Source organism: Molothrus ater, chromosome 1 (assembly GCF_012460135.2).
Source record: "Molothrus ater isolate BHLD 08-10-18 breed brown headed cowbird chromosome 1, BPBGC_Mater_1.1, whole genome shotgun sequence".
Taxonomy (NCBI): Eukaryota; Metazoa; Chordata; class Aves; order Passeriformes; family Icteridae; genus Molothrus; species Molothrus ater.
In genome coordinates this window covers 46804943-46828158 of record NC_050478.2, presented here as the reverse complement: position 1 = coordinate 46828158, position 23216 = coordinate 46804943, and the positions used below count along the sequence as shown (strand labels likewise).

Sequence of the window (23216 nt, the reverse complement as noted above, 5' to 3'; positions counted from 1 at the left end):
AATAATCCACAAACTCAGCTCAGCGGCACCTAGGGTCACCCAGTGTTCCCTGGGACAAAGTGGTTTAATGGAAACCAGACAGAAAGAAACCCAAAAGTCCAACTGGAAACCTCTGGAGAAAAGATGTGTGATAGCTCCATGTTTACAGACTACACCATGCAAGCTGCATGACTTGCTGCCCACTGGCATCCCTTGGATGGCTTGAGTGGGACAGCTGCAAGATGGAGAATCCCAACCTTTCCCTAGAGATCAACCAGGATGGCATTTCTAAGCTTTCACAATTACTTTCTTAGATGGATTCGTTTTGAAGTAGGTGTTTACTTTCCTAAATGCTCCTATGAAGAAAGAAAAATATCAAATAACAAATTACAGAATTGAGGGTTTCTCCATCCCACTGTAGAGCTGCTTTCAATTGCTGCTGTGCCAGCAGTAATGAAAACAACTGACTTCTTAAAAGACCATTTCTGTGCATTTGTATTTTTTAAAAAATCAACCTCACGATCCAAATGATGATGACTTCTCATCTGAGCATTTCACAAAATGACAATGCAAGCCATCTATTAGAGAAAGTAATTCTGTGAGCACTAGCCAGCGCTCACAACAATTCCACAATTTGCCTTTGGATCCACTCCAGCTGAATGAATAGACAGCACATTTCCCAAAATGCAGGAATTTTGCTGCCATGAAGCACACTGAGGACAACAATCAGGCCTCAGCTTTGTAATGATGGGATTTAAAAAAATGGCCATTTAATTTAAAATAGTCTGTGGTTTGTAAAGCTGTTTCTGCAGAGCACACAAGCACACGCTTTCACAGGCCTTCAGCTGCTGGCCCAAGTGCAAAGAAGGATTAAGGCAAGACAGCTTGAATTTACATGATGCAAACTAGAAGGATCAGGAAGAAAAGATGACTCTGAAGACTATACTTTTTTTTTGTCCTAAAAGAGGGATAATACAAACTAAATAGTTTTTTTTACAGCTAGCAAGATCCAGCCAGATTGCAAAGGTATGAGCATGGGAGCAGCCAAACAATAGCTCTATTCTCCCACAACCAATTTCTCCAAATCTGGAGTCTCACTTTCTGGGTTCCCACACTGAGCCGCAGGCCTCAAGTTTAATTAGAAAATGAGTGCAATCCAAAAAATTATTGATTAGCTTTGATAATGAAGGCCTTAGCAAGGCAAAGGACAGGGACTGAACCTAGCCTAGCAGTGTGGCACAGTACCTAATATTCCCATGGGCACACAGTGAAGATGAAGAGAGGTGTGGGAAACTGTAAGGAAAGGCAAAAAACTCTAATACCAGCTTATGAGTATTTGCTAAGCACCACTCTGTGGTATAGTTTACAATGGGTGGAAAATACATAAAGGGGAGCCAGAATATGCCTCTGACATTAACTGGGTGAAGGCCTAGAGCTGCAGGAATCTGTGGTGAGTTTTAAGGGATGCTGGCACAACCTCTGCTGGAGTTGTGTGCTGGAGCAGGAGACTTACCCTTGAGAAGTAAAACTGGGAGCATTCCCATTTCTGCTGTGTTCAGGAGCAGAGAGGAGCCTGCGGGGAAGGGGGAAAAGGGCTACTGCACAGCTCAGGGGCTCCACAGGGACACTATCTGAGCCTTGACTGAACCCAGATTCATTCTGTCCTAGCTCAGAATAAAACCCACACTCTGTTCTCCACAGAAGGCACATGACTAACAGTCTAGCCTCGAGCAACAACGAAGTAGGCACAAAAAATTAAGAAGGAGAAGGGTGCTCCTTTTGCTTGTACCCTATGGCTGGGGGTTTTTTTGAACAGAAATGTCCCCTGGCCACATTGGTGAGTATGTTTACCATTTTGGGAGCTGCTCCGCCACACCCATGGGATGGTGAATCAGGAAGAGTTATACAACTTTGCTATTTATGGGAGGTTTCATCCACTTACCGCTGCTGTGCTGCTCTCTCTGCTCGCAGCTGTGCACAACCAGTTTTGAAGGATGGGTAACCAAGAGTAAAAATGATATGGAGAAGGAATAATTTGTCTTGGAACTTGGTGAATAAAAATTTACAGTAGTGAGGGCCATCATCAGAAAGAGACAAACAAATTTCAAATCAGAAGTCAACCTGGAAATTATTTGGTAAGGAATCCCCATACAAAAAGTCACAGTGCATGTAGATTTCCATAAACATTATGAGAAAGCCTCCCCCAACTCTACTGCAGCAATCCAAGTAAACAAATATTCAGGTAAATTCCTGAACTCACTTCCTAGCTCAGCCCCCAAGGTATGGACACACCCACTGGTTTGAGATCTAAGAAACCTAATTCAGCTAAACACTTCAGGGTTCAGATTTGTGTTTTGGTATCCCTAATTTTCTTCTCAGTGCAATGTTTTTCTTTTCAGTGCAATGATCCTGAACAGGTAGGACCAGACTGTGTTTCTGTGCGATCAAATTGTCAAGCTGAAGGTAGGGAGCTCACCAGGTTTAGCATCTCTCAGCATTCTGTAAACTGGAAGCCAAAAACCAGTGGGTAGGCTCGAAAAAGTTGATCTTGGTGAGAAGCAAGAAAGGTTAAATGCACGAAGCTCTGTTAGTCATTGGGATTTATTTGCTCAGTTCTAATTTTAACTTTGGTTAGCCCAATAAAAGGTATCACATCACCGTCTGGGTAGCTGTCGTACAAAAAACAATGCAGCTACCAACTTTCCTCCTCCATTGGATGACATACTTGGGCAGTAGCCCTTTAAAAAAACATCAGCTTCTTTAGTGCACATTTGGTTTTCCATTCATATTTTTCCTGATGGTGAAAGCAATGTTATTCATCCCAGAGAAGAATAGATACATTGTATTTCAAGAGTTTAACCAAAACACGCAGTTTGCTGCAAATTTTCCTTCTTTCAGGATTTTTAAAACACACCTACAAAGCGGTGTGTTTGCTGCTGGGCAAAATCATCAATTTACAGTCAGTGGAATTTGGTAGGAAAAAAGGTAAAAGGAAAAAGAAATGAATGACAGAATTGCAAGAGCTGACTGCTACTTACAAAAATGCAGATGATGAGATCAAGGACTAAAAGCAAAGACTCCTCTTCCCATTAAATGAGCTAATAAATGTTAAACATGGAATGATTTTTTAATAAAAGAGACAAAAATAGGAAAAAAAACCAAAACGTTTCTCTGTGGTAGCTGGCATGGGAGCATTTCGACATGATTCTGCTGGGACTCCAGTTCTTTGGGTCTCCTCTTCCTCCTTCTATGACTTCTAAGCGCAGTCAGAAGGGACAAACCTCTACATTTGAAATACTGTTGTCCAGAACAATGGGGGAAATGCTCCCCTCACAAGTGACACTCCTCCTGACTGCCTCTGAGACGTGTGCCCTGAAATAGGCAGTCCAGAGTCATGATGAAGGAATCACGTCGTACCACCATGAAATATCCAGTTAATGCTGGAACAGGGTGTTCAAATACACTGCCAAGAGAAATTCTCTTTGTTTCTACTGGATCAGAAGCAATCACCACATATTAACCAAGACGTATTCTTGCGAGTTCATAAGCCCAGCCACGGCTCAAATGAAAGGAAGACACTACACTTCCAGGCAGCTGGAAAAAAGCAGTTCCTGTTATATATGCAGTAATTTGACTGTTCTCCAATATTTATGGATCTTGACTTCATTATGCCATCAGGGGAAAAAAAAGTACAATACTCCCCTTTATGTCTCTTGTAATTGAATCCAACCATGAGTATAAAATAATGTGAGCATTTGAAGTAACTATTAATTACTGACTGCTTTCTTCATAATGAATTGGAGTATCATCTGTTATAGACCAACTTTTTCATATATTCTCTAACACTTCCAAGATGCTGTAGGACTAAGCTACCCTTTAAAATTAATGCAGTATTAAAAATCAATAGAATAAAAACTTTTTTTCTTTCCCAATAAAGCTGTAAACTTTGCAAATGGTCTCATCAGATTTTGCAAAGTAAAGAGGACTGGTCTAAGTCATCCTTGAATCATACCCTTGCTGTTTCCTTGCTTGTCTAAGAATAGCACCTGTGCTACCTTCATTAACAATGATATAATGTCTCAGTCTAATCAGAGGACAATGGAGCTTCCAATGTTTAAATAGTATGTGAAATTCAGGAAATAGTAATTGTAACAACCAAATCAATTTAGAGAAACCATCACAACTTTTTAAAAGACAGAGGGCCAAGCTTTGTGCTGATCAAATGTCAAATTAAGTAAGATCATCCTCTTAACAGAATGTGTTTTGGAAATACTTTCTTTCCACATTCTCTTGGTTGAGGAGCAGAGAGAGAGCATGCTGCCCATTGCTTGATTTCCTAAACTATTTAATAGTGTTGCTATGATTGTTGAAAAGTTGCTATCATCATCCTAAGAGTGACTTCATCTATAAGTGACTGAAGTATCATGAATAAAATGCTCTGGGGTTTTATTTTGCAAGTGCCTGTTTCACATGCAGCATCACTCTCTGCAGAGAAGCAATCACTTCTAGGGTGCAGTGTGGCAGCTGTTTAATGAATACCCAGTAGCTGAGCCTCATGCACATTGTATCATAGGAATAGTACCTTCTGGAAAGATCCTCATAATCTATTACGTCGTCTAGCTAGGAGTTCAGTGGTGCTAATATGTCATCTTATTTTGACATGCAGCCCCTAGCAGGAGACTATGGATGCTCTCCTGTCAAAATCAAGAGCAAAATACTCACTTAAATTTATCAAAAGTAGATTTGGGCCTCTAATCAGGTTACAGTAATGAGTCAGGATGAGTCAGGATCTCCCTTCAAGATTTCAGGCCAGGCAGCAGCTTACACAATTGGAACAGCTTTTATCTTGTTTCTACATCTGCATATACGGTCAGTCTGCTGGAGCTGTGGTGGAGGGTGAGCTATGATTGGCACTGATCATTCCCACTTAGGAAGCCCTCCAAGTCTCTATTCTGCTTATAAAGACAAATGAAAATATCTTATCAAACACTGTTATAATTTTGTTCTACAGCATTAACTGGTTTTGCAGAAAATAATTTCCTAAAGGAACAGTTTTTATGATGACAGTGTGGTGTTACAGTGGTGCTAGCAAACAAATGAACAATACAATATGTTGATGCTTTATCAAATGGAAAACACTCTCATCAGAGTTAACATCAATTTACATGGTGTAGCCTGAGGGTGGGGATCCCTTCCAGGGCTTCCTGCTTACTTTCATGATTTTTTTACCTGATATGTAAGAATCCTTTCATTTAAAGCACCAGAATGGATATTGAAATCTTCAATATAGCAGGTTCATCTGAAAGCATGAATGCCTCTTACAGACATAGTAAATACAAACACATAGCAATATATGTAAAAGAAACATCAATCTACAATAAGTGCACATGAAAACAAATTGGTATTCTACTCCCTTTCCTGATTGCAACGACATTAAACTCTTGGAAAATACCGCAGTGTTTTAAAACAATAATTATACTAATTTAAATCTATGTTCATATTTCATTTGTTTGTACTCCTTGATATGGCAGATGTAAAGATAGAGCAGTCAGGACACTTTGTCAGACAAGACCAGGGCAATTCAATTAGCTGGGTTATGCTTCCATCCCATCATTAACTACAGCACTTGCCATACACTTAATGCAAACAGAAGTGCAAATTATCCCTGCTGTGATCTGCTAGTCTCCAGGAAAAAAGCACATTTCCCCAGGTTAGAAGCTCCTATGCAGCAAACAACCAGCTGTCCTGCAGAGGAGGACAGAAATAATCATTCCTGATACTATTGACTATTACAATAATTTACATGACAGGGGACAAAAAAAAAAAATTAGAGAGGAAGTTCAAGACTCTAAAACTAGCAACTTTTTTCACTGTTACCTAAAAAACAAACTCATGTTGAACTTGGTCTGCTAGAGTATTAGATAAATTCTCATTGGACAAACAATGGATTCATAAGCTTTCCCGGGTGAATTTGTTAATTATAAGCCTGGCCCTATGGGCATGTGCCCTCAAACAGATCAAGGCTCGTGAAGCAGCATAATGCTGTGCAAACTTTACCTTTGAGCTGCAAAGGAGCTAAGTCACCTGCAAACAGCACATGAAGATACCACATAAATACCAGAGCAACCTCATGCTGTAAAGGAGCAAATGAAGAAAGCAACAATATAAGAAGCAAACAAAGCTGTGGGAAATTCAAGGTTAATTTCAAATGAAGAAGTGATACAGAAGCTTGGTTTCAGGAGTATGTCATATATTTTACAGCACTTTTGCACCAGTTTGGTTTGTTTTTTAGTAAATTATTTATAAACAGAAGATTCTGATAAGAAGGAAAGATATTTTTTCAATATGACGCATACTTGTAATTTTTAATTTTTTTTTCCAATGCTGGAAGAACTTCACATAGAAATACAATCTCTGCTCAACAAATTTCAGTTTATGGCAGTAAATTACTCTTTATAAGCAATACAAGAATATTGAAATTTATCTCTAATTCTCTCTGTACAGTAAATGCTGAAGAAGACATTATAAAGGAAAGCCCAACCCCTTGAAAGCAGAGAAATGCTGTTTTTCTGTGTCACAGTTGAATAATAGTTGGACAGAAGAATGAATCTGGGGCTGGAAACCACAGTCTTAGTTTGAACTCAGCATTGCTTACAAAGCCCAAAAGATGAGCAGTGTCCAGACCTCCAGATTTTGGTCATCAGAGTAGTAATTGTTTTAATCTGTTTTTCTAAAATGTAATGGCTGAAAAACAAAATTAAGGAAAAGCCACTGGACAATAACATTCTGAAAATAAACTCCTACCAAGAAAATAAACTTTAGAATTATTTACCTGTTTAACAGAAAAATATATGCTTTATGTTAGGACTTTTTTTAGAAAATGTATTTCAAAGTTCTAGATAACAAAAATGCCATGAATCACAGCATTCTTTTCAAAATGTCACAAAATTCCTTTCAGATTTATTTCAATAAAATTGTAATTTAAAATTAATTTTAGTCTTTGAGCCACTTAGCCATATGAAATCCTATTCAAATAGCTAAATGTGCAGATAGGCTGCATATTTAAGTTGACCAGAAGAGCTGACCAGGCATTACTATAAAATCCTGCTCAAAACAGTTTGACTGGCCACCAGTGCCTCTCTCAGCCTCAGAAACATTGCTGATGAGAACCAAACAGATGGTCCCCCCAAACTAGCAATGTTTCCTTACATTCCGTACACCTCTCCAGCTTCCAAACTTCCTGTAACTGGCCTGATTTTTTCCCAGCCAAAAAGAACTTTCTTAAAAATTCAAACTACATTTGAGAACTGCTAAGAATTACTTTACAATATTTCCTCTTAGGCTGCAGCATAAATGACTACATTTCAATTACTTCCTTCCTCTGAATTAGATGGACTATTTGGCATTGGGGGAAAGTAAGTAATTTTTATTCAATGCAACTTTTAAATTTTGATGATACTATCAAATACTGCAATTTAGCACAATACAAAGAGGTCCTACTTTACTACGATAGACAGTTCTACCTTTTTCTTCCTTTCCCCCCTCCCCTTTATTACCAGCATATTTTCTCCTTTTTGTAAAACTATCCTCATGAGACCTTATTTTGCAAAGCATGGAGCAGAAAAGGCAAATAAGAGTGCTTCTGAACATTACATCTTAAAATGACAGAAAATAACTTAAATAAGAGTGGATGATATAATTGACCTGAGTGCCTACTTGTCATTTACACTAAAGTCCCAACAAAGCCAGGCAGCTCTGAGCACTGGGATCACATTCAATAATGGGAATCATGACAGAGTAATATATTTCACAGAAGTCTCATAGCAGTGTACTTTCCAGCTATATTATATGCCTATAATTTAGGATTCTTTGGTCCAGGATTCTACACCATTATGGTATGGGCTTTCTGTAGTAACTGTGCTTGATTTTTTAAGATTCCCTAGTAGCCGCTGACAAGAGGACAAAAGAAGATTTGAGATCTATAGTTAACATTTAAGCCTAATAGCTACAGTAATTGATTAGTTCTCCATGGACTTTTTTGGTCACTGAGGTGTGTACAGAGACTACAGGAGATTATTTTATTGTGTAATTTTCACAGCGCAGCAGGGTACCTTGACAATGGGCTGGATACCACCCTCCTGACAAAACACCACGGGGGAGGGATCCAAGTGAAGAAAACTCAGAGAGCAGAATCACTCCATAACAAGCAGGGGGTAGGATTTTTTCCTTCCTGGGAAAGAAGCAAGATTTCTGGCCCCACAATTTGTAGATAAATCTGAGATCTCCTGGGGGACAGAGTCATTTTTGTTGGGAGTTACAGCTCACTTCAGCCCTAGAGGTATCAGAGGCCTTACCCAGTTCCTTGGCTACTGAGCTATTTAATAGCTAACATGTTGAAAAAGGCTTCTTGAAACAGTTATATCGTGTACTGAGCCAGAATAGGGCCAGAGGGTTAAACAGCAGATGCATAAGAGCTGCAAAGCTGGTTTTTTTTTGGGGGGTGGGTGGACGTAAAGAAATTGAAAGTAGACATGGAGATGATGAAGCTTGATGGCTTAAGACATTCTGAAAATAATGTCTCCTCATTAGCCATAGATCAAGCTAGCATTGACCACAGCAACTATCACAAGCTCTTTTGAAACAGCTCAAAAGTGAGTTGGAGGGGCCTTTACTACAGCTAGAACACGAACTGGTGAATCCCTGTTGAGGAAACCAACAGCAGTGGGGGATGTGGAGATGGCTCATGCACTTGCATCTACCACAAACTAAACTCCAGCTATCAGTGCATTCTGTATCTGCCATCCAAGAGACTGCAACTTGTATTTGGTATGAACTAGCAACAGTTGTTCAAATGCCTGTTTATACACTTGATCCTGGTCTCATTTATTTTCAGTTCAAGTGTTTTTTAGTAATATCTCAACTCACTCTCAGAAATCCAGACATGAGCCTGACTCTTCCAAACTCTAGGCCAAGTTTGCCTCGGTTGCTGGGTGTTGTATTTCAGGCACCTTGCATGGGCCTGACCTTCAGAAGGCAAATACTCAGAACTTTCAAAATACACAACACCCAAAGCACCCTCCAACTGATTAATAAAAATGAAGGCACTCAGAAGTTGGTAGTTACTTTTGAAAATCTTAGACATAACTAGAGCAGACTGGTTGACAAGAAAAGCAGAAATCACTGGTAACCATAAAAAGATCCATGTGTTGCTGTGCTCAAGGTACTTACTGTGTAAACTTTACTCCCATTCATAGTGGCATAGTTAATGGCAAAAGGGTTTGCCCTTTATGTCCAGTAACCATATTTTACTCTATATCTCTAGAGAGCAGAAGTCTGTATAAGCAATGAGAGAGAGGGGAAAAGAGTTGATAGATTACCAGTTTTTCTCCTGGTGGTGAATTCAGCTGTCTGGAATCATGAATGTTAGTACAGGAGGAAACGAGATAATTATCTTTTGTCAAAACTGTGATATAACAAATGTTAATATAATCTCAAAGGGAGGTACAGTTCAGAATATCTTTTAAAAAGACAAAACATATCGTGAAACAAAGTTTGCTTTTAACTATGTATAAACAGTCTTTGATCAATCAACTGAATCCTTAGAAAGGGATGATATATCACAAAACACAACAAAACACCCCTACCACAGTTGGGTAAGTGCTTAAACTTTGCTCACAGAAAAGATGATAGCAGTTGGCAGGGAGACCCAACCAAATTATTAGAGCGGAATTTTTTTGTTTTTATATAAATTAGCACAGTTCTCTCCTTCTGAAAGCTGTAATCACTGCAGAGTAAAATGGATTGGTAGTGCTGCATTATAAATGCATCTGGCATCAGATAGAATTTTTTCCTGAGGGTTGTCATCAGAGTTCATGGCTTTTTGTTTCCTCTTCTGCATCCTCAGACAGACCTGTAAAGCAAAAAGGAGATGCTTAAAAATTTAGTGCAGTTGGCAACTACATGCACTATATTGTTGATTCTATCAGTTTGTGAAAGCCTTGGTTATAGCTGGAGGAAACAATTTATTACATGCAAAACACTTAGGATAAAAATGCTTAACTTGCAAATTCAAGTGCTCACAAGTTCAGAAAATAAAAAAAAATACAATAAAGGCAATTTCACATCAGCTTTTCTATACGTATCATGGACGATAACAGTTCAAACTACAAAATCATGGACTACATTCGCACCAGAAAAAATGACAGAGAACAACTGGGCATATGATCAGACACAGTTACTCCAATTTACTACTTGCATTTATTCTGTCCCTTTTTGTGGGAAAAAAATGACAATACAAGTTGCAAAACAATAGAAAATTGAATGCATACACTCATTAACAAGGATATACTTAGATATATAGAAAGATAGAAAGAAAGATAAAAAGATAGATAGAAAGAAAGATAAGAAAGAAAGATGAAAGAAAGATAGAAAGATGAAAGAAAGATAGAAAGATGAAAGAAAGATGAACATACACTCATTAACAAGGATATACTTAGATATATAGAAAGATAGAAAGAAAGATAAAAAGATAGATAGAAAGAAAGATAAGAAAGAAAGATAAGAAAGAAAGATGAAAGAAAGATAGAAAGATGAAAGATAGAAAGATGAAAGAAAGATGAAAGAAAGATGAAAGAAAGATAGAAAGATGATAAGAAAGATAAGAAAGATAAGAAAGAAAGAAAAGAAAAGAAAGAAAAGAAAAGAAAGAAAAGGAAAAGAAAAGAAAAGAAAAGAAAAGAAAAGAAAGAAAGAAAGAAAGAAAGAAAGAAAGAAAGAAAGAAAGAAAGAAAGAAAGAAAGAAAGAAAGAAAGAAAGAAAGAAAGAAAGAAAGAAAGAAAGAAAGAAAGAAAGAAAGAAAGAAAGAAAGAAAGAAAGAAAGAAAGAAAGAAAGAAAGAAAGAAAGAAAGAAAGAAAGAAAGAAAGAAAGAAAGAAAGAAAGAAAGAAAGAAAGAAAGAGAGAGTATAGATATATGACTATCAGCTTGGGCAAGAGGAAAATAGCCACTCTTACATTGAAGGCAACTTCTGCTATAAGCCAAGAGAATGAGTTTCCCATATTTTTCAAATATTAGTTCAAGAGTTTAATCTATCTTGGATGGGATAATAATCTTAGCAATAATGAACCTGACAGAATTTGAAAAGGGGATAGGGACTCATAGAAAGTTGCTTCAAATATCTAGGAAGAAAGAAAACAGTGGATGATCACACCAATTTTTACACACACATACTTGAATGACTAAAATTAGAAGTTGTTATTCCACCCAGCAGCTTCTTACATATGCACTCTTAGTTTAGATTGAAAATTATTTAAATCCTTTTCTAATTAATTTAAGCAATCCAAAATAAATTGACACTATCTCCAAATGATATATGACTAATAATAAAATAACACAGATTTTATTAGGTTTGTTTTGATATGCTTTTTTTCCTTCTTATCTGAAGAAGGCTAAAATCCCTCTACATACAATGAAATTATCCAGTAGGTCAGCAGAATAAAAATGTGAGCATCCAATGTTCTAAACCAAAGCCACCAGTCTCCCGTCAGCCTAACTGCTTTTACAATCATGTTCACACAGAATTTAGCACCAACAAACTACATAAAATTAAATCCATGTGCTTTCATTTAGATCTGTGCAATTTCACATGATCAAAACAATCTAGATTCATTTTCCAGCTTTTATTTTACACTTCCAATGTTTTTGGTGCTTGGGGATTTTAGAATTTACAGTGGTTTTCGTGGGTGATGGTACTAAACTGAACAAATGTTAGCTCAAGCCTTGAGATAAAAAGACTAAAGCAGTAACATTTCGGCAACAGCTGGAAGCCCAAAGCCCTGAGGGTCTGAGAAGTTCCCCTTACTGATGTTGCCACTCTTTTTTTTAAGGACAATTAAAAGTCTCATGTTAAGAGCTGACTTGGGGTTCCAAAGGTCAGCCCTCGAATGGCCATTCCTTTGTTCAAAGCTCTCATCACGCAGCCCACGCTGGGATGCCAAAGGACCAGCAGCAGGTCCCATCTTGTTTCATCAGTGATCATGGGGAAGGAGGTAGGTAGCATGATAAGGAAACTTGTGGATTATAGGAAACCAAGATGTGGTACAAACATCAGGGAAGAGAAAGAAATATTGCTCTAGGAACAAGAGATTAACAAATATAAGGTAGAGGGTATACCGCTTGAAATGCACCATGGAAATAACAAACTTTAACTTTTTCCACTGTGCTACTTCTGCAGAGCTTTCCTCAGCAAGTATCTGTGTTTAAGTTGTGCACTGGCAGTGAAACACTCACCACATAGCTCAATGCAGTGTAGAAACCAGCGCAAAGCTACAATTAACACTGTTCCTAACTACATAGCTTTGTTGAGCTGTTTGGAGATCTGCCTAAAAAAAGTACCTGAGAATATCTTGATTTCACACCATAGTCAATGAAAATAGTGCCAGAATTATGAAACTGGCTGCTGCATGCTCCTATAAAAACTGGACACACACAAAATCTGAATGAGAAACAGAAAAAAAGGAGCTTGGACTATGGCCAGCTCTTTGTACCCAAAAAGAATGGTTGCAGATTTACCAGAGACCAAGAATTTACCAACTCTGCATTGGTGTTGCACATTTAAGCCATGACACTGCCACTGCACAGTGCCCTCAGCCTCTTGACATTTGAGGACTGGCTGGCTACTGGACCTCTAAGAAGCATAACAAAACAGAAATTAAAGAAGGGAGGCTTACAAAAATATCTGGGGGAAAAAAAAACTCTCAATGAAAAAAAAAACCTCTCAAAGCTATATCATAATGCATTTTTTTTCCTTTGTTAGGCTGAAAACATGGCCTGTTAAAAATTAAAGTGTAATTATAAACTTACAAAAAAAAATTCTTTGAGACAAAAAATAGTGCCCAGAGCCCAAGACACTGCCTTCAAAATCTGTTACTTCCCTGACATTAACTTCTTACAAGTAACCCTTGTGTCTATTTCTACAAATTGCTGTGCCAAAGTGAACCATGAATGGTTACTTTCACGAAAAGCCATGGATCCACTAAATCTAACACATTTACTGTAATTACTGGCTGGCAGAACTGAAGTCACAGAGAAGGATTTACCCTAGTTTCACACAAGTTTGCACAACAGCCCCGTAGGTTCCAGCTATAGGGAACCTGGAATACTTCTGCATGGATCAAAGAACTACTACATGAGTAACTGTGGGAGAGGTGAGCTGACAGGTGAGGCACAGACTGCAGCTATTTTTATTGTGCAACTCCAAAATGGGAGGCAATGCAGAATCAGGAAAATACTGCTTGCAATAACCAGCCTACCCACCTCTACCCAGTATTTTTTCTGACATGCAATTTTTATTAGTCATCTAAGAGAACAACATAAATGTCACATTGATGTAACTGGCACATTCTACATTGTAGCTGATGAGATAATTAACATCAGAGAGGTATCTCATTAGCATATTCCAACAAGCTTAGGCAGATCCTAAAAAATACCAGGTATAAATATAAATTCTGAAGATTAAGGCTTCTTTACCTCATTTCATCAGGAAAAAAAAGCTTCCTTTCATCTTCATATCCCCCATTATGAAGTTCTCTCTGTTTTACAGAGCATCCAAAAATTCTATCATACCAACACTGGTCTGAGCACATACACTTAGAGAAATGTATATTGAAAGGTTTATGTCTCTGTTTATTAACACAGCTACAAACTGAGAAGCTGCTTTTGGAAATGATCATGATAAGTTTTAACTCAGCAGTAGGCAACTCCAAGCAGCTCAAAGAGCTTTTGGAGTTCAGTTTTCAAAACAGAGCCAGAATACATGATTATATTAATATCCCGATTTGTAACATGAGATGGAGGATATTTGATACCAAGAAAGTCACTTAAATCCCTCAAATGCCATGTATTTGTCAATTAGCACCCTCAAGAAAGCAGCTTCTATAAACAAAGACACAGAATACTTCAATCATGTTATTCACCTCTTCAAAAGCATGACTTAATACACACATATCATTGAGTCACAGAAAGTTCATTTGTAGATCAAAATGTACTTTTGAGGCTTGAAAACCAAGTTCAAAGAAAATCAGTTACAGTTACAGAAGCACCAAAGACAGCAGAAAACCCCCAACTTTCCTGGGATTATTATTCATGCAGTTAGAAGGAAAAAAAACCAAAAAACCCCAATGACACATTTAAAGGGAGAGATGATATTTAAGCGTGATGGCAGTAGGGAGGAGAAAGAATCATTTTCTGTAGTCATAAATTGTTCACACTCAGCATGATGCTGTAAGGTTTAAAGATGTTCAGGTTAAATAATTAGGCAATGGAAGAAACTACCCAGGGAGGTGGCTGAGTCAGGGATATGGGAAGTTTGCAGAGATAGGGCAGATGAAATCCTAGTGGGGATAGTGAAAAGGAAGATACACAGGTTTTGAATTGGATGACCTAAAGGATCTTCTCCAATCCTATCATTTATGCTGCTATGATTCATGCTGAGGAGAACATTTTGGACCCTTATGAATTACTGGCTGAGTTTCCTGGATACTATTGTACATTAGTCTACTCTAAAGCATGCATAAAACTAAGTCAAAGTTGGCTTTGAAGTGTTTGATCTACAATATCCAATACTTCCAGTCTCTTTTTCATACAGTGACTCAGAAAAGAGCTGTTATAACAAGACAAAAGTTATTTTGAGTTCAGATTAGGTTAGAAAAGGGAGGCACCCTGTTCTTCAGCTATTCCCACCTAAAAGAGGAAAAAACCCACCCCGTCTCATGGCCTAATGGTCAGTATTGCTATTTCTAGACCTGACATAAGACAGCTTTAGAACAAACTACAGCTTTAAAGTAACTGTTTTTCATAAAATTTTGGATCCAAAACTAAATGTTCCAAATGACCCAAGTTAATAGCTTTTTGCTTTTTTGTTAACAAAAGATGACAGATTTTTCCCAGCACCTTTAAGTCATATTTCTGAAAATCATAATTCTTCTTTCAAGAAGGCCCATCTATTCATTATTAATAATTTTCTTTTCATTAAAAACTACTTGAGGAAATGTATACCACTTCCTTTTTCTTAGTATTTAACCTTCATTCTGTAAGCACAATCCAAAGGGCTTTTCAAAAATTGAGGAAAGCACCAGTCTTGCTTATCAAACAGACACAGTTTAGTAAGAGTGCAAAATAGATTACTGTAAAATCAACAAACTACAAATTTTCCTGTACTGCTTTAATGGGAGAAACTGGACTTCATAGGTATTCTGTATCACTTTTAATGGGCTAATAAGCTGCGAGGAGCCCCAGCACTGTCTCCCCAAGTCATCAGTGAGTCACTGACCACTACACACATAATTTAAAAATGCTCAGATTTTTGTATCAGGAAGTAGAGTGATGGTAGCTGAATAAGTGGGAAGCATGGCTGACTCATTTATGAAGGAATTGTGTAAAACAAATAAATTTGTTTTTCATTTAGTGTGACTGAGAGAAAGGGCTTCATTCAGTGAACTTTGCTTTGTCCTAAGGGACCATAGACATCACAGGGTGGATAATGTGAAACAATCATTTCCACCCCTGTAAATGTGCCCCCCACTAACTGCGACTAACGCGACAAATCCAACCTACATGAAGGTATCCCCTGCTACGTTTCTAAATGCCACAAAATAGCAGGGGTAGAAGGGGCAGCTCTGACCTTGGGGAAAGAGGAGGGTCTATTCCCACAAAACTCTCAAAAACCTTGCTAAAGTCTTCCTTTTGTCATTCTGACTTAATAGTGGCATGTAGTAGCCGTGTAACACAATGGAGTTAATAAGGAGGTAACAATGACAAAGGCAACATTTACCAAATGTTCACATAGGGTTTTTTAATTAAGTTTTAAACAACTTACAAAGTTTTTGAGCACTCATGCCTCTAGGCATTAGCCCTCAGTATGGTTTCTTTAGGATTTTCTTCTGATTCGTATTTGGAAAATGCCCAAGACATATGAAATGATTCTCATATAAAGTTTGAAAGCCAGGAAAAACATCCAGTGGCATCACTAAAATTTCCCAAGGTTCACACCTGCTTCTTCTAATGACTCCAGTTACATACACATGTAAATATAAATACACACATACACACTCCACATACACAGAGTTGGAATAAACACATTCTCTAAGAACTAAGGAGCTGTCAAACCACCAAATCCAGCTTTTATATATGTGTATATATATATATATATATATATAGGAGATCAAGATGAATGAGATGCTAGTTAATTTGAAGCAATGTAGAGTTCTGTAAACAGGACTCTAATAACAGTGTTTTAAGTTCCTCTTAGGAACAACAACAAAAAAATCCAAAAATTATTACAAAGCAAACTGAGTATGCTTGTAGGATGACAACCTGTTTAAAAAACAGTCACCTACCTAAAATCATGTCAATGATCATTATTATACGAAGCATAATTTTGATGAAGCCAAAATTTTGGATGAAAAATACTCATTTTCCCCAAATATCTGACATCTCACAATCACCTACCAAATCCTGGACATTTTTCCTGGAAAGTTTGCAAAGGTTTTGAAAATTGATTGTTTTCATTTAGAGATGATCTCAAGAAGTCACAAATGACACATTTCAGCTGGAACTGATATTTCTTGCCCGGAAGTAAATCCTGCAAATGAGTTTGCTTTTCAGTAGCCAAACCTCCCTTCTTTCTCATTAGCTATCTGCCCTTGTCAGGGAGGTAAATTAATTCAGTGGCTTCTAAGTCAAATATGCACAATACAAATCTAAGACTTAAGTAATTACGGCCATACAAACACTGTTGCTTCAATTTATTCTTCATCATGCCTATATCTTCCCATTCACTGCAACCCACAATCCTATTAAGCTTTTCAGAAAAGTTGAGTCTTAAGAATTTGCTTTCAGAAAAAAAACCACTTGCACCATGCACCTTGAGATTAAACAGACAATAATATATTAAAACCAGAGTCTTTTTTGTGTGGACATAGCTCTTGGCTTTTTCCTGGGGAGAAGCAATGCCATAGCAATCAGTCTTTTGCCTGCCTGATTCGTTGTGCTGTTGTATTGACTTCCCAGACAGACGACCAGTCAGCTGACTATTAACAAATCCTTTATCTTCCATCACCATGACAGATAGGCAAAACTCCAGGGGTAGGGTAGCTTTAGGGCAAGATTTTCCACCATTTTCATATGAATAGCAGTGAATCCTGCGCCTGGAGACAATCACCCAGAGTCTGCCTGCAGGAAGATCTAAGAGCCTTCACCGATACCATATACATATATACTTATACATATATATATGCATATATAGACACACACACACACATATATCTATTACAGGTTGGCTGCAGCTCACAATTAATGTCTTGAAGACCTACAACCTCCAAACATTCCTCACCTACATAATGTCACTTGAGCTAATACTGAGCAAACTTTCAGCTGAGATTATTTTCATTTGAAATCTATAAATACAGGTCAAATAAAGACATAGGTCAATTTTCTGCTGAATTTATCAGAATTATTTGGTTAAAAATTAAATAACTACAGCATTTAAAAAAATTTAAAAATCCTTTGAATCTTCATTTCACACTGAAGCATTGCAAATAAACTTCCTTGAATATATATATACATATTTAAAATAAGTTAGTTGATATGAAGTCTAAGTGAAATACTTCATTTGAGGAGAAAAAAAAGAAACCTGAATAAATCATTGGAGCTTGCCCCAAAAAAACAAATTGTCCAATCTTTTTTTTCTTCAAGCCAGAAACTTTTAAAAAACCCAAAACCAGCCAGCTATTCACAGACCTCTACTCTTATTAGTGTGTACCTGTAACTTAAGTCAAAAAAGTGCAGTTATTCTCTTAATATGCCTGATATCATTGTTAGAATGAAGCTTTCAACAAACTTATTTATGATACATCCATATAAAGTACAGGCAGCTTTAGCCAACACCATCTTCGCTAAAATATAGAATAAAAAGTCTACTAAGTTTATAGTGGGGGAAAAAACCTCACTTTTTTCTTGAATAAAGAGTCTGGTACAAACTTGCATTTAGAGCCTGTGCTGTGCTTCTTGAATGAGTTTAACTTGTCGGGCCACAAAACTCAGTACATTATGTACTTTGTACATAAACATCAGTTTCTCCAGTAGATATTTCCAGCGTGTCCATTATAGCCCATGGCTTCTCAATAACAGAAAGATATAATCAAATAGAAGAAATTCAAAAAGAACAGCATAAATTATTGTGTGATTTTGTAGAAAACAAAAGAGAGGGAGAGAAACAAAATAGCTAAAGGCAGAGCAACATTAGGAATTGTTCAGTAAAACAGATATGAAAAAGGATCAAGAAGATGAAGTCAAGGAAAGGAATATTCAAAGCTGCTTTAATGTCATGTATTTTCCCTGGGGAAGTAGTGGAAGCCACATGGCTTATGACATTTGCAAATTAGTACCACAATGAAGACGAAAATCTGGTGGTCAGGGAGATGGTCAAGCTGATATAACAAGAGTTTTCCATTTCTAACTTCTATTATTGTACAACAGATCTGAGGTGCTACAAATTCCTAAGTGATGTGTAATATTCACAGAAACATCAGCTTTTGCTTACCATCAAGTATTCAGCAACTGAATACTCTTCAGTATGTTGCTCCTTGTTAAAATGGAACATTACAGTGCAAATGATAAAATCATATTCAAGATTTCCATGGATTCTTCTGGAAATAACATACAACAGGATTTTACCATTTGATGTCATTTTTCCTTTGGAGTCTTGTGGGAAAAAATACTTTGGTAGAGAAGTAGGTTTGAAGAAAAATGTGTTAATAAAAAAAAAAGCAAGAAAAACTACTTTTGTATAATACTTTCCAATCTTGAATTTCACACATTTTTTTTTAAGCTACAGTATACGAGAAAAATGCTTTCAGGAGGTTTTTCCAGAATGCAATCTTTTGATAAGTCTCAGGGTTGGCTTAAAAGCAAAAGAACAAAATAAAAAGAGCCTGTACTAAAGTAAGAGATTAAATGTCTTACAAATGGACACTTAACTCCTTTCTATTGCTCGCCAACATTCTGAATCTGTTTTTTCTCGTTGTTGTCTTGGGGTTTTTTGGTGCCATTGCCCCTTTTCATAAAATCTTATATTTGCAAATGCAAGGGGTGATTTTTGAGGGAGGGAGTGGCAGTGTGTAATAGAATCACAGAATAGGTGAAGTTGGAAGGGACCCACAAGGATCAAGTCCATCAACTCCAACTCCGACATGAAAGCACTTTGTAGTTTTTATCTGAGATGTTTTCTAAACTGTCTTAATATCTCAATATAATAAAGACCTCCTTATATTCACTACTTTCCCACTGCTAACAGTCTTCTCTCACACAAATGGAAGTGAGTTACCTCCTGCTACACCCCTGAATATTTCCAGGCATATTTGGCTATATGGGAACTATATAATGGGAATTTCAGTACTCACAACAAAAGTAACTATAATGGGAATTTCAGTACTCACAACAAAAACAGTAAAGCTACTCAGATTTGATGATCCAATTAAGGATTCTTATAGCCCCAAGCTGAACAGCAACTAGAAAGTTCTGTGTCCTCCAACCTCACACCAATCAGAACCAGAAGGAGGGCAGCACTTTGTGGGACTGAGCCTTTTATCACCTCCAGAAAGAGAGTAGAAGCCAACACACCAGCATCTAAGGCTTGGAGTGATGAAAGTAACAGTTTTAAATGTATTATGGATTTTCTCATGGGCTCAGGAAGCAATAAAAACTAAGTACAGTCAGACTGCAGGAAACCAATATAGCTTTCATAATTTTTTGTGACTTTAGGGAAAACATGCTCAACTTTTATAGACAGCTAGTTCAGTATTACAAAATTTTCAGGAAATGTCACTGCTATGGGATTCCCACAACAAATGCAGGTTATGTTGAAATTACTGTTTTCTGCAAGGACACTGCTCAAAATAAATTCCTGTCATGTAAATGGTGTGAATTTACAATACAACACAACTCCTTGATCACAGGCTTTTCACAGAACTGGATACAAAAGATGCTAGGAAAAGCAAGATTTCATTCTGGTGGTTATATAACATTGACTATTGATTAACACGGTAAGTGCCTGAATAAAGCTAAGAAAGCAAAGACAAACATGCTAAATCAAAAAACAATCCTTAAAGATCTAAGATTAAAAAATTCCAGAAAATACACTGAAGTGCAAGGAGAAGGAGACCTTTTGTTGCGCAGTGTTTCAATTTATCAGTCAGTGCAGTTCTTTCCAACTCTGGAGGAAGTTTAGAAAACATCAGTGGCTTGGCACATTTTAAAACAAAGTGCCGAATTCCAACATAGTTAAAGGGTATACCACAGATAGTTAAAAAAAAAATAAAAATCCTTGATTTAAGGTCAGGTACTGTAAACACTTACTGTGGTTTATGCATAAGTAATTCAACTGAACTTAAGGAGTCCTGTAGGAATTCTCACACATGTAAATGCATGCAGTCAAGCCTAATTTTCATACTATACAGTCTTTTAACCTGCCAACTAGTTTTCTCTTTTTAGTCTGATGAGTAGTATAACATTACCAATTAAATATTATTAATTAATGCAAACAGTGATCTCTCTTAAAGTATGAAATTCAGGTTTCCCTGATAACAAAATCAATTTAGTAACAATTTTTTCTTTTTTAATCTTTTATACTTTACTGTGCCCATGACTTGCAAGTAATGTTGATATGGGGTTTTTGTGGGAGGTTATAAGTCTAAGAAGAATCTGGTGACATCACCCAAGGAAATGCCTAAGTCCTATATTACATTTAACTCAATACAATTTTGTTTAAATCTTTTGAGACAGAACAGCATCTGTTTCCTAAGAAAGTGTTCTCAAAGGAGTCTCTGCTTTTACACATGGCAGTTCTGATCTCTCACTGCAGGAGAGCTTTACATCAAAGTTCACAAAAGCTCCAAAAGCTCCATTGGAGCCTCTCAAGGTGATAGTTTCAGCAAAATTATAGCAAGAGAAATGTTACTGAGAGACATTTTGTTACAGCAAAATTGAAATTCAAATACAGTAGATGAAGATTTATCAAAATGTAGACATATTCCTACTGTGCCTGCCCATTATCTGTTCTATGAGGACATTATAGTAAGCTGGATGTTATTGCTTCTCTCCCAGTGCATTTGCAGTTTACAAATTACAGGTCTTGTTGCTGCAACCAGGGATATTGTTTGGAAGAAACATTTTGAAAGGAGCTGTGAGTTAAGGTATAGACCAGTTTTGGTTTAATCCTTACTTGCAACAGTGAGAGCGTTTTGCAGCCTCTCATTCATGAAATCACACTAAACAAGAAAATAAACATCATCCTCACAGTATTTTCAGCTAAAGGTGCAAAGATATGAAATGACCTGAATGAAACAGGCCAGCAGCAATGCATGACTGAACGACTGAAAACCACTCATTCAAGCGTGAAGATAACAAGGTTAATCCATAGATGATGAACAAGGAAACAGCAAAACATATGAACAACAACATGTATCAAATTTTTAAATAAACTGTTTAAAGTAGCACCTACTCTTCTCATGCCTTTCAGAAGGCAATAAAACTGTTGAAGCACTGTTGAAATAGATCCCGGTATTAAAATCCAAATTCAATGGGTTGCTGTATGGACTACGCAGCAGCTCAAGACAGATGGCTCCTTTAGGCATGGTGGAATAGGCTTAACACAGCCATATCTTCTGCACCCACACAGGAGAAATCAAACTGTGCCATCAGCAATAGTATTTGCCTAAAAGATTCCATAGCTTTTACCAGCCTGAGTTCCTGTGCAGTAGCTCGGAAAAGGATTGCCAATCATTTTAACAAGTAACAGATTTAAAAAAGAATGAGCTGTTCTCATATTTATTACCATCATACATAAGATGACAAGCTAAATGACTTTATATTAGTAAATCTAAAGTGGATCATACTGAGATACCTATCTTCAGATATGCTGCAATACTGCTTCCCTTTCAAGCCAAGACTGTCTTAAATGACACCATAGAAATGCTCCTAATACTTTTTTACCTTCTAAATCCTGGGATTTCCAGGATCAAAATGCCCTCTCCCTTTATTCTTTCTCTAAATCTCATCTAAAAATCCCTTTATCTGGCATATGATGCTATCTTCATCAGACAATACCCAGACCTGGCATACTTCAAGCCTCATCTGTTTTTCCAGGCTCCTCCAGGAAAGGCAAAAATATATGAGGAAGAAGATAAAGTCTGAATACAGTTTGAAATAAATCCCTCTCTCAGTGAGATCTTTATGTATCATTTTGACACACTGAGCTCTTTATTGGACTCAATGACACACTGAGCTCAATGGCTGGACTTGATGATCTAAAAAGTCTTTTCCAACTCAGACGATTCTATGCTTCTATAATTCTATTATTATTGCAATCTACCTAAAACCTTGGGTGTAGACTATTATAAACAGGAATAAATAATTTTAATTAACTGACTGATGGAAATAATACAAGGCCCTGCCATATCTTTCTTAAAGGCCCTGGTTCATTTGTCCACAAAGCACATCATCTACTTTCTTAATCAATGGGTACTCAAATTCATGACAGGAACTGGCATTGGCCTTCAGGGTGGGAACAAAAGTGACCCTCAAAGCTCAATGTGATTATGAGTCAACTGAAGTCATGAGTCAACAGCAGTCTGTTGCTGATTGACTCTGCCTCACCAGTAGGTGTTACTTCAGCCATTAATGCAGAGTGCTGTATGGCTGCAGGGATACGCATGCCTGCCAAGGTACATAAAAAACATCCAAACCAAACTAAAATCTGCCAGGTCCTGAAAATATCATGTAACACCCTGCCCTGTATCTACAACAGCATCCAAAGTAATGTTTGGGAGAGCTGACCACGACCACACCCATCCCTGTGTCTGCTTTGCAGCCTGAAGGCTTTTCATTGACGGCCGTTCCACTTAATCATTCAAAGCGATGCTTGGCCATTTGATTGCTGTGATTTAACACAGTAATAACAATAATCCAGACTATGCTTAAACCACTCATAGTACTTCCAAAACTGTTTATTAGCATTGGCTTCTGCTTTACTAGCTATTTTCAACACCCTTAATACTGAAGTTCCTCCTCTGGCACCTCCAAGAAGGCCAAGAGTATATGAAAAAGGCTGCCTTATTTTTTGTTTGACTGAGTAGTTGATAACTGCACTTAACTTCACAGTTTATTTATTTAACCTCAGCTCAA

At 37.2% G+C, this 23216-nt stretch overlaps 1 protein-coding gene across 1 annotated transcript in view; it reads right to left on the bottom strand.

The window, feature by feature from the left end:
- Positions 1-6161: 6161 nt before the first annotated feature.
- Positions 6162-23216, bottom strand: part of BBS9 (Bardet-Biedl syndrome 9) — a 283034-nt gene continuing 265979 nt past the window's right edge. The window contains exon 23 of the mRNA XM_036378769.2: positions 6162-9889. Within this exon, the coding sequence (XP_036234662.1) occupies positions 9843-9889 (47 nt within the window). The 3' untranslated portion in view covers positions 6162-9842. The remainder of the gene's footprint in view (positions 9890-23216) is intronic.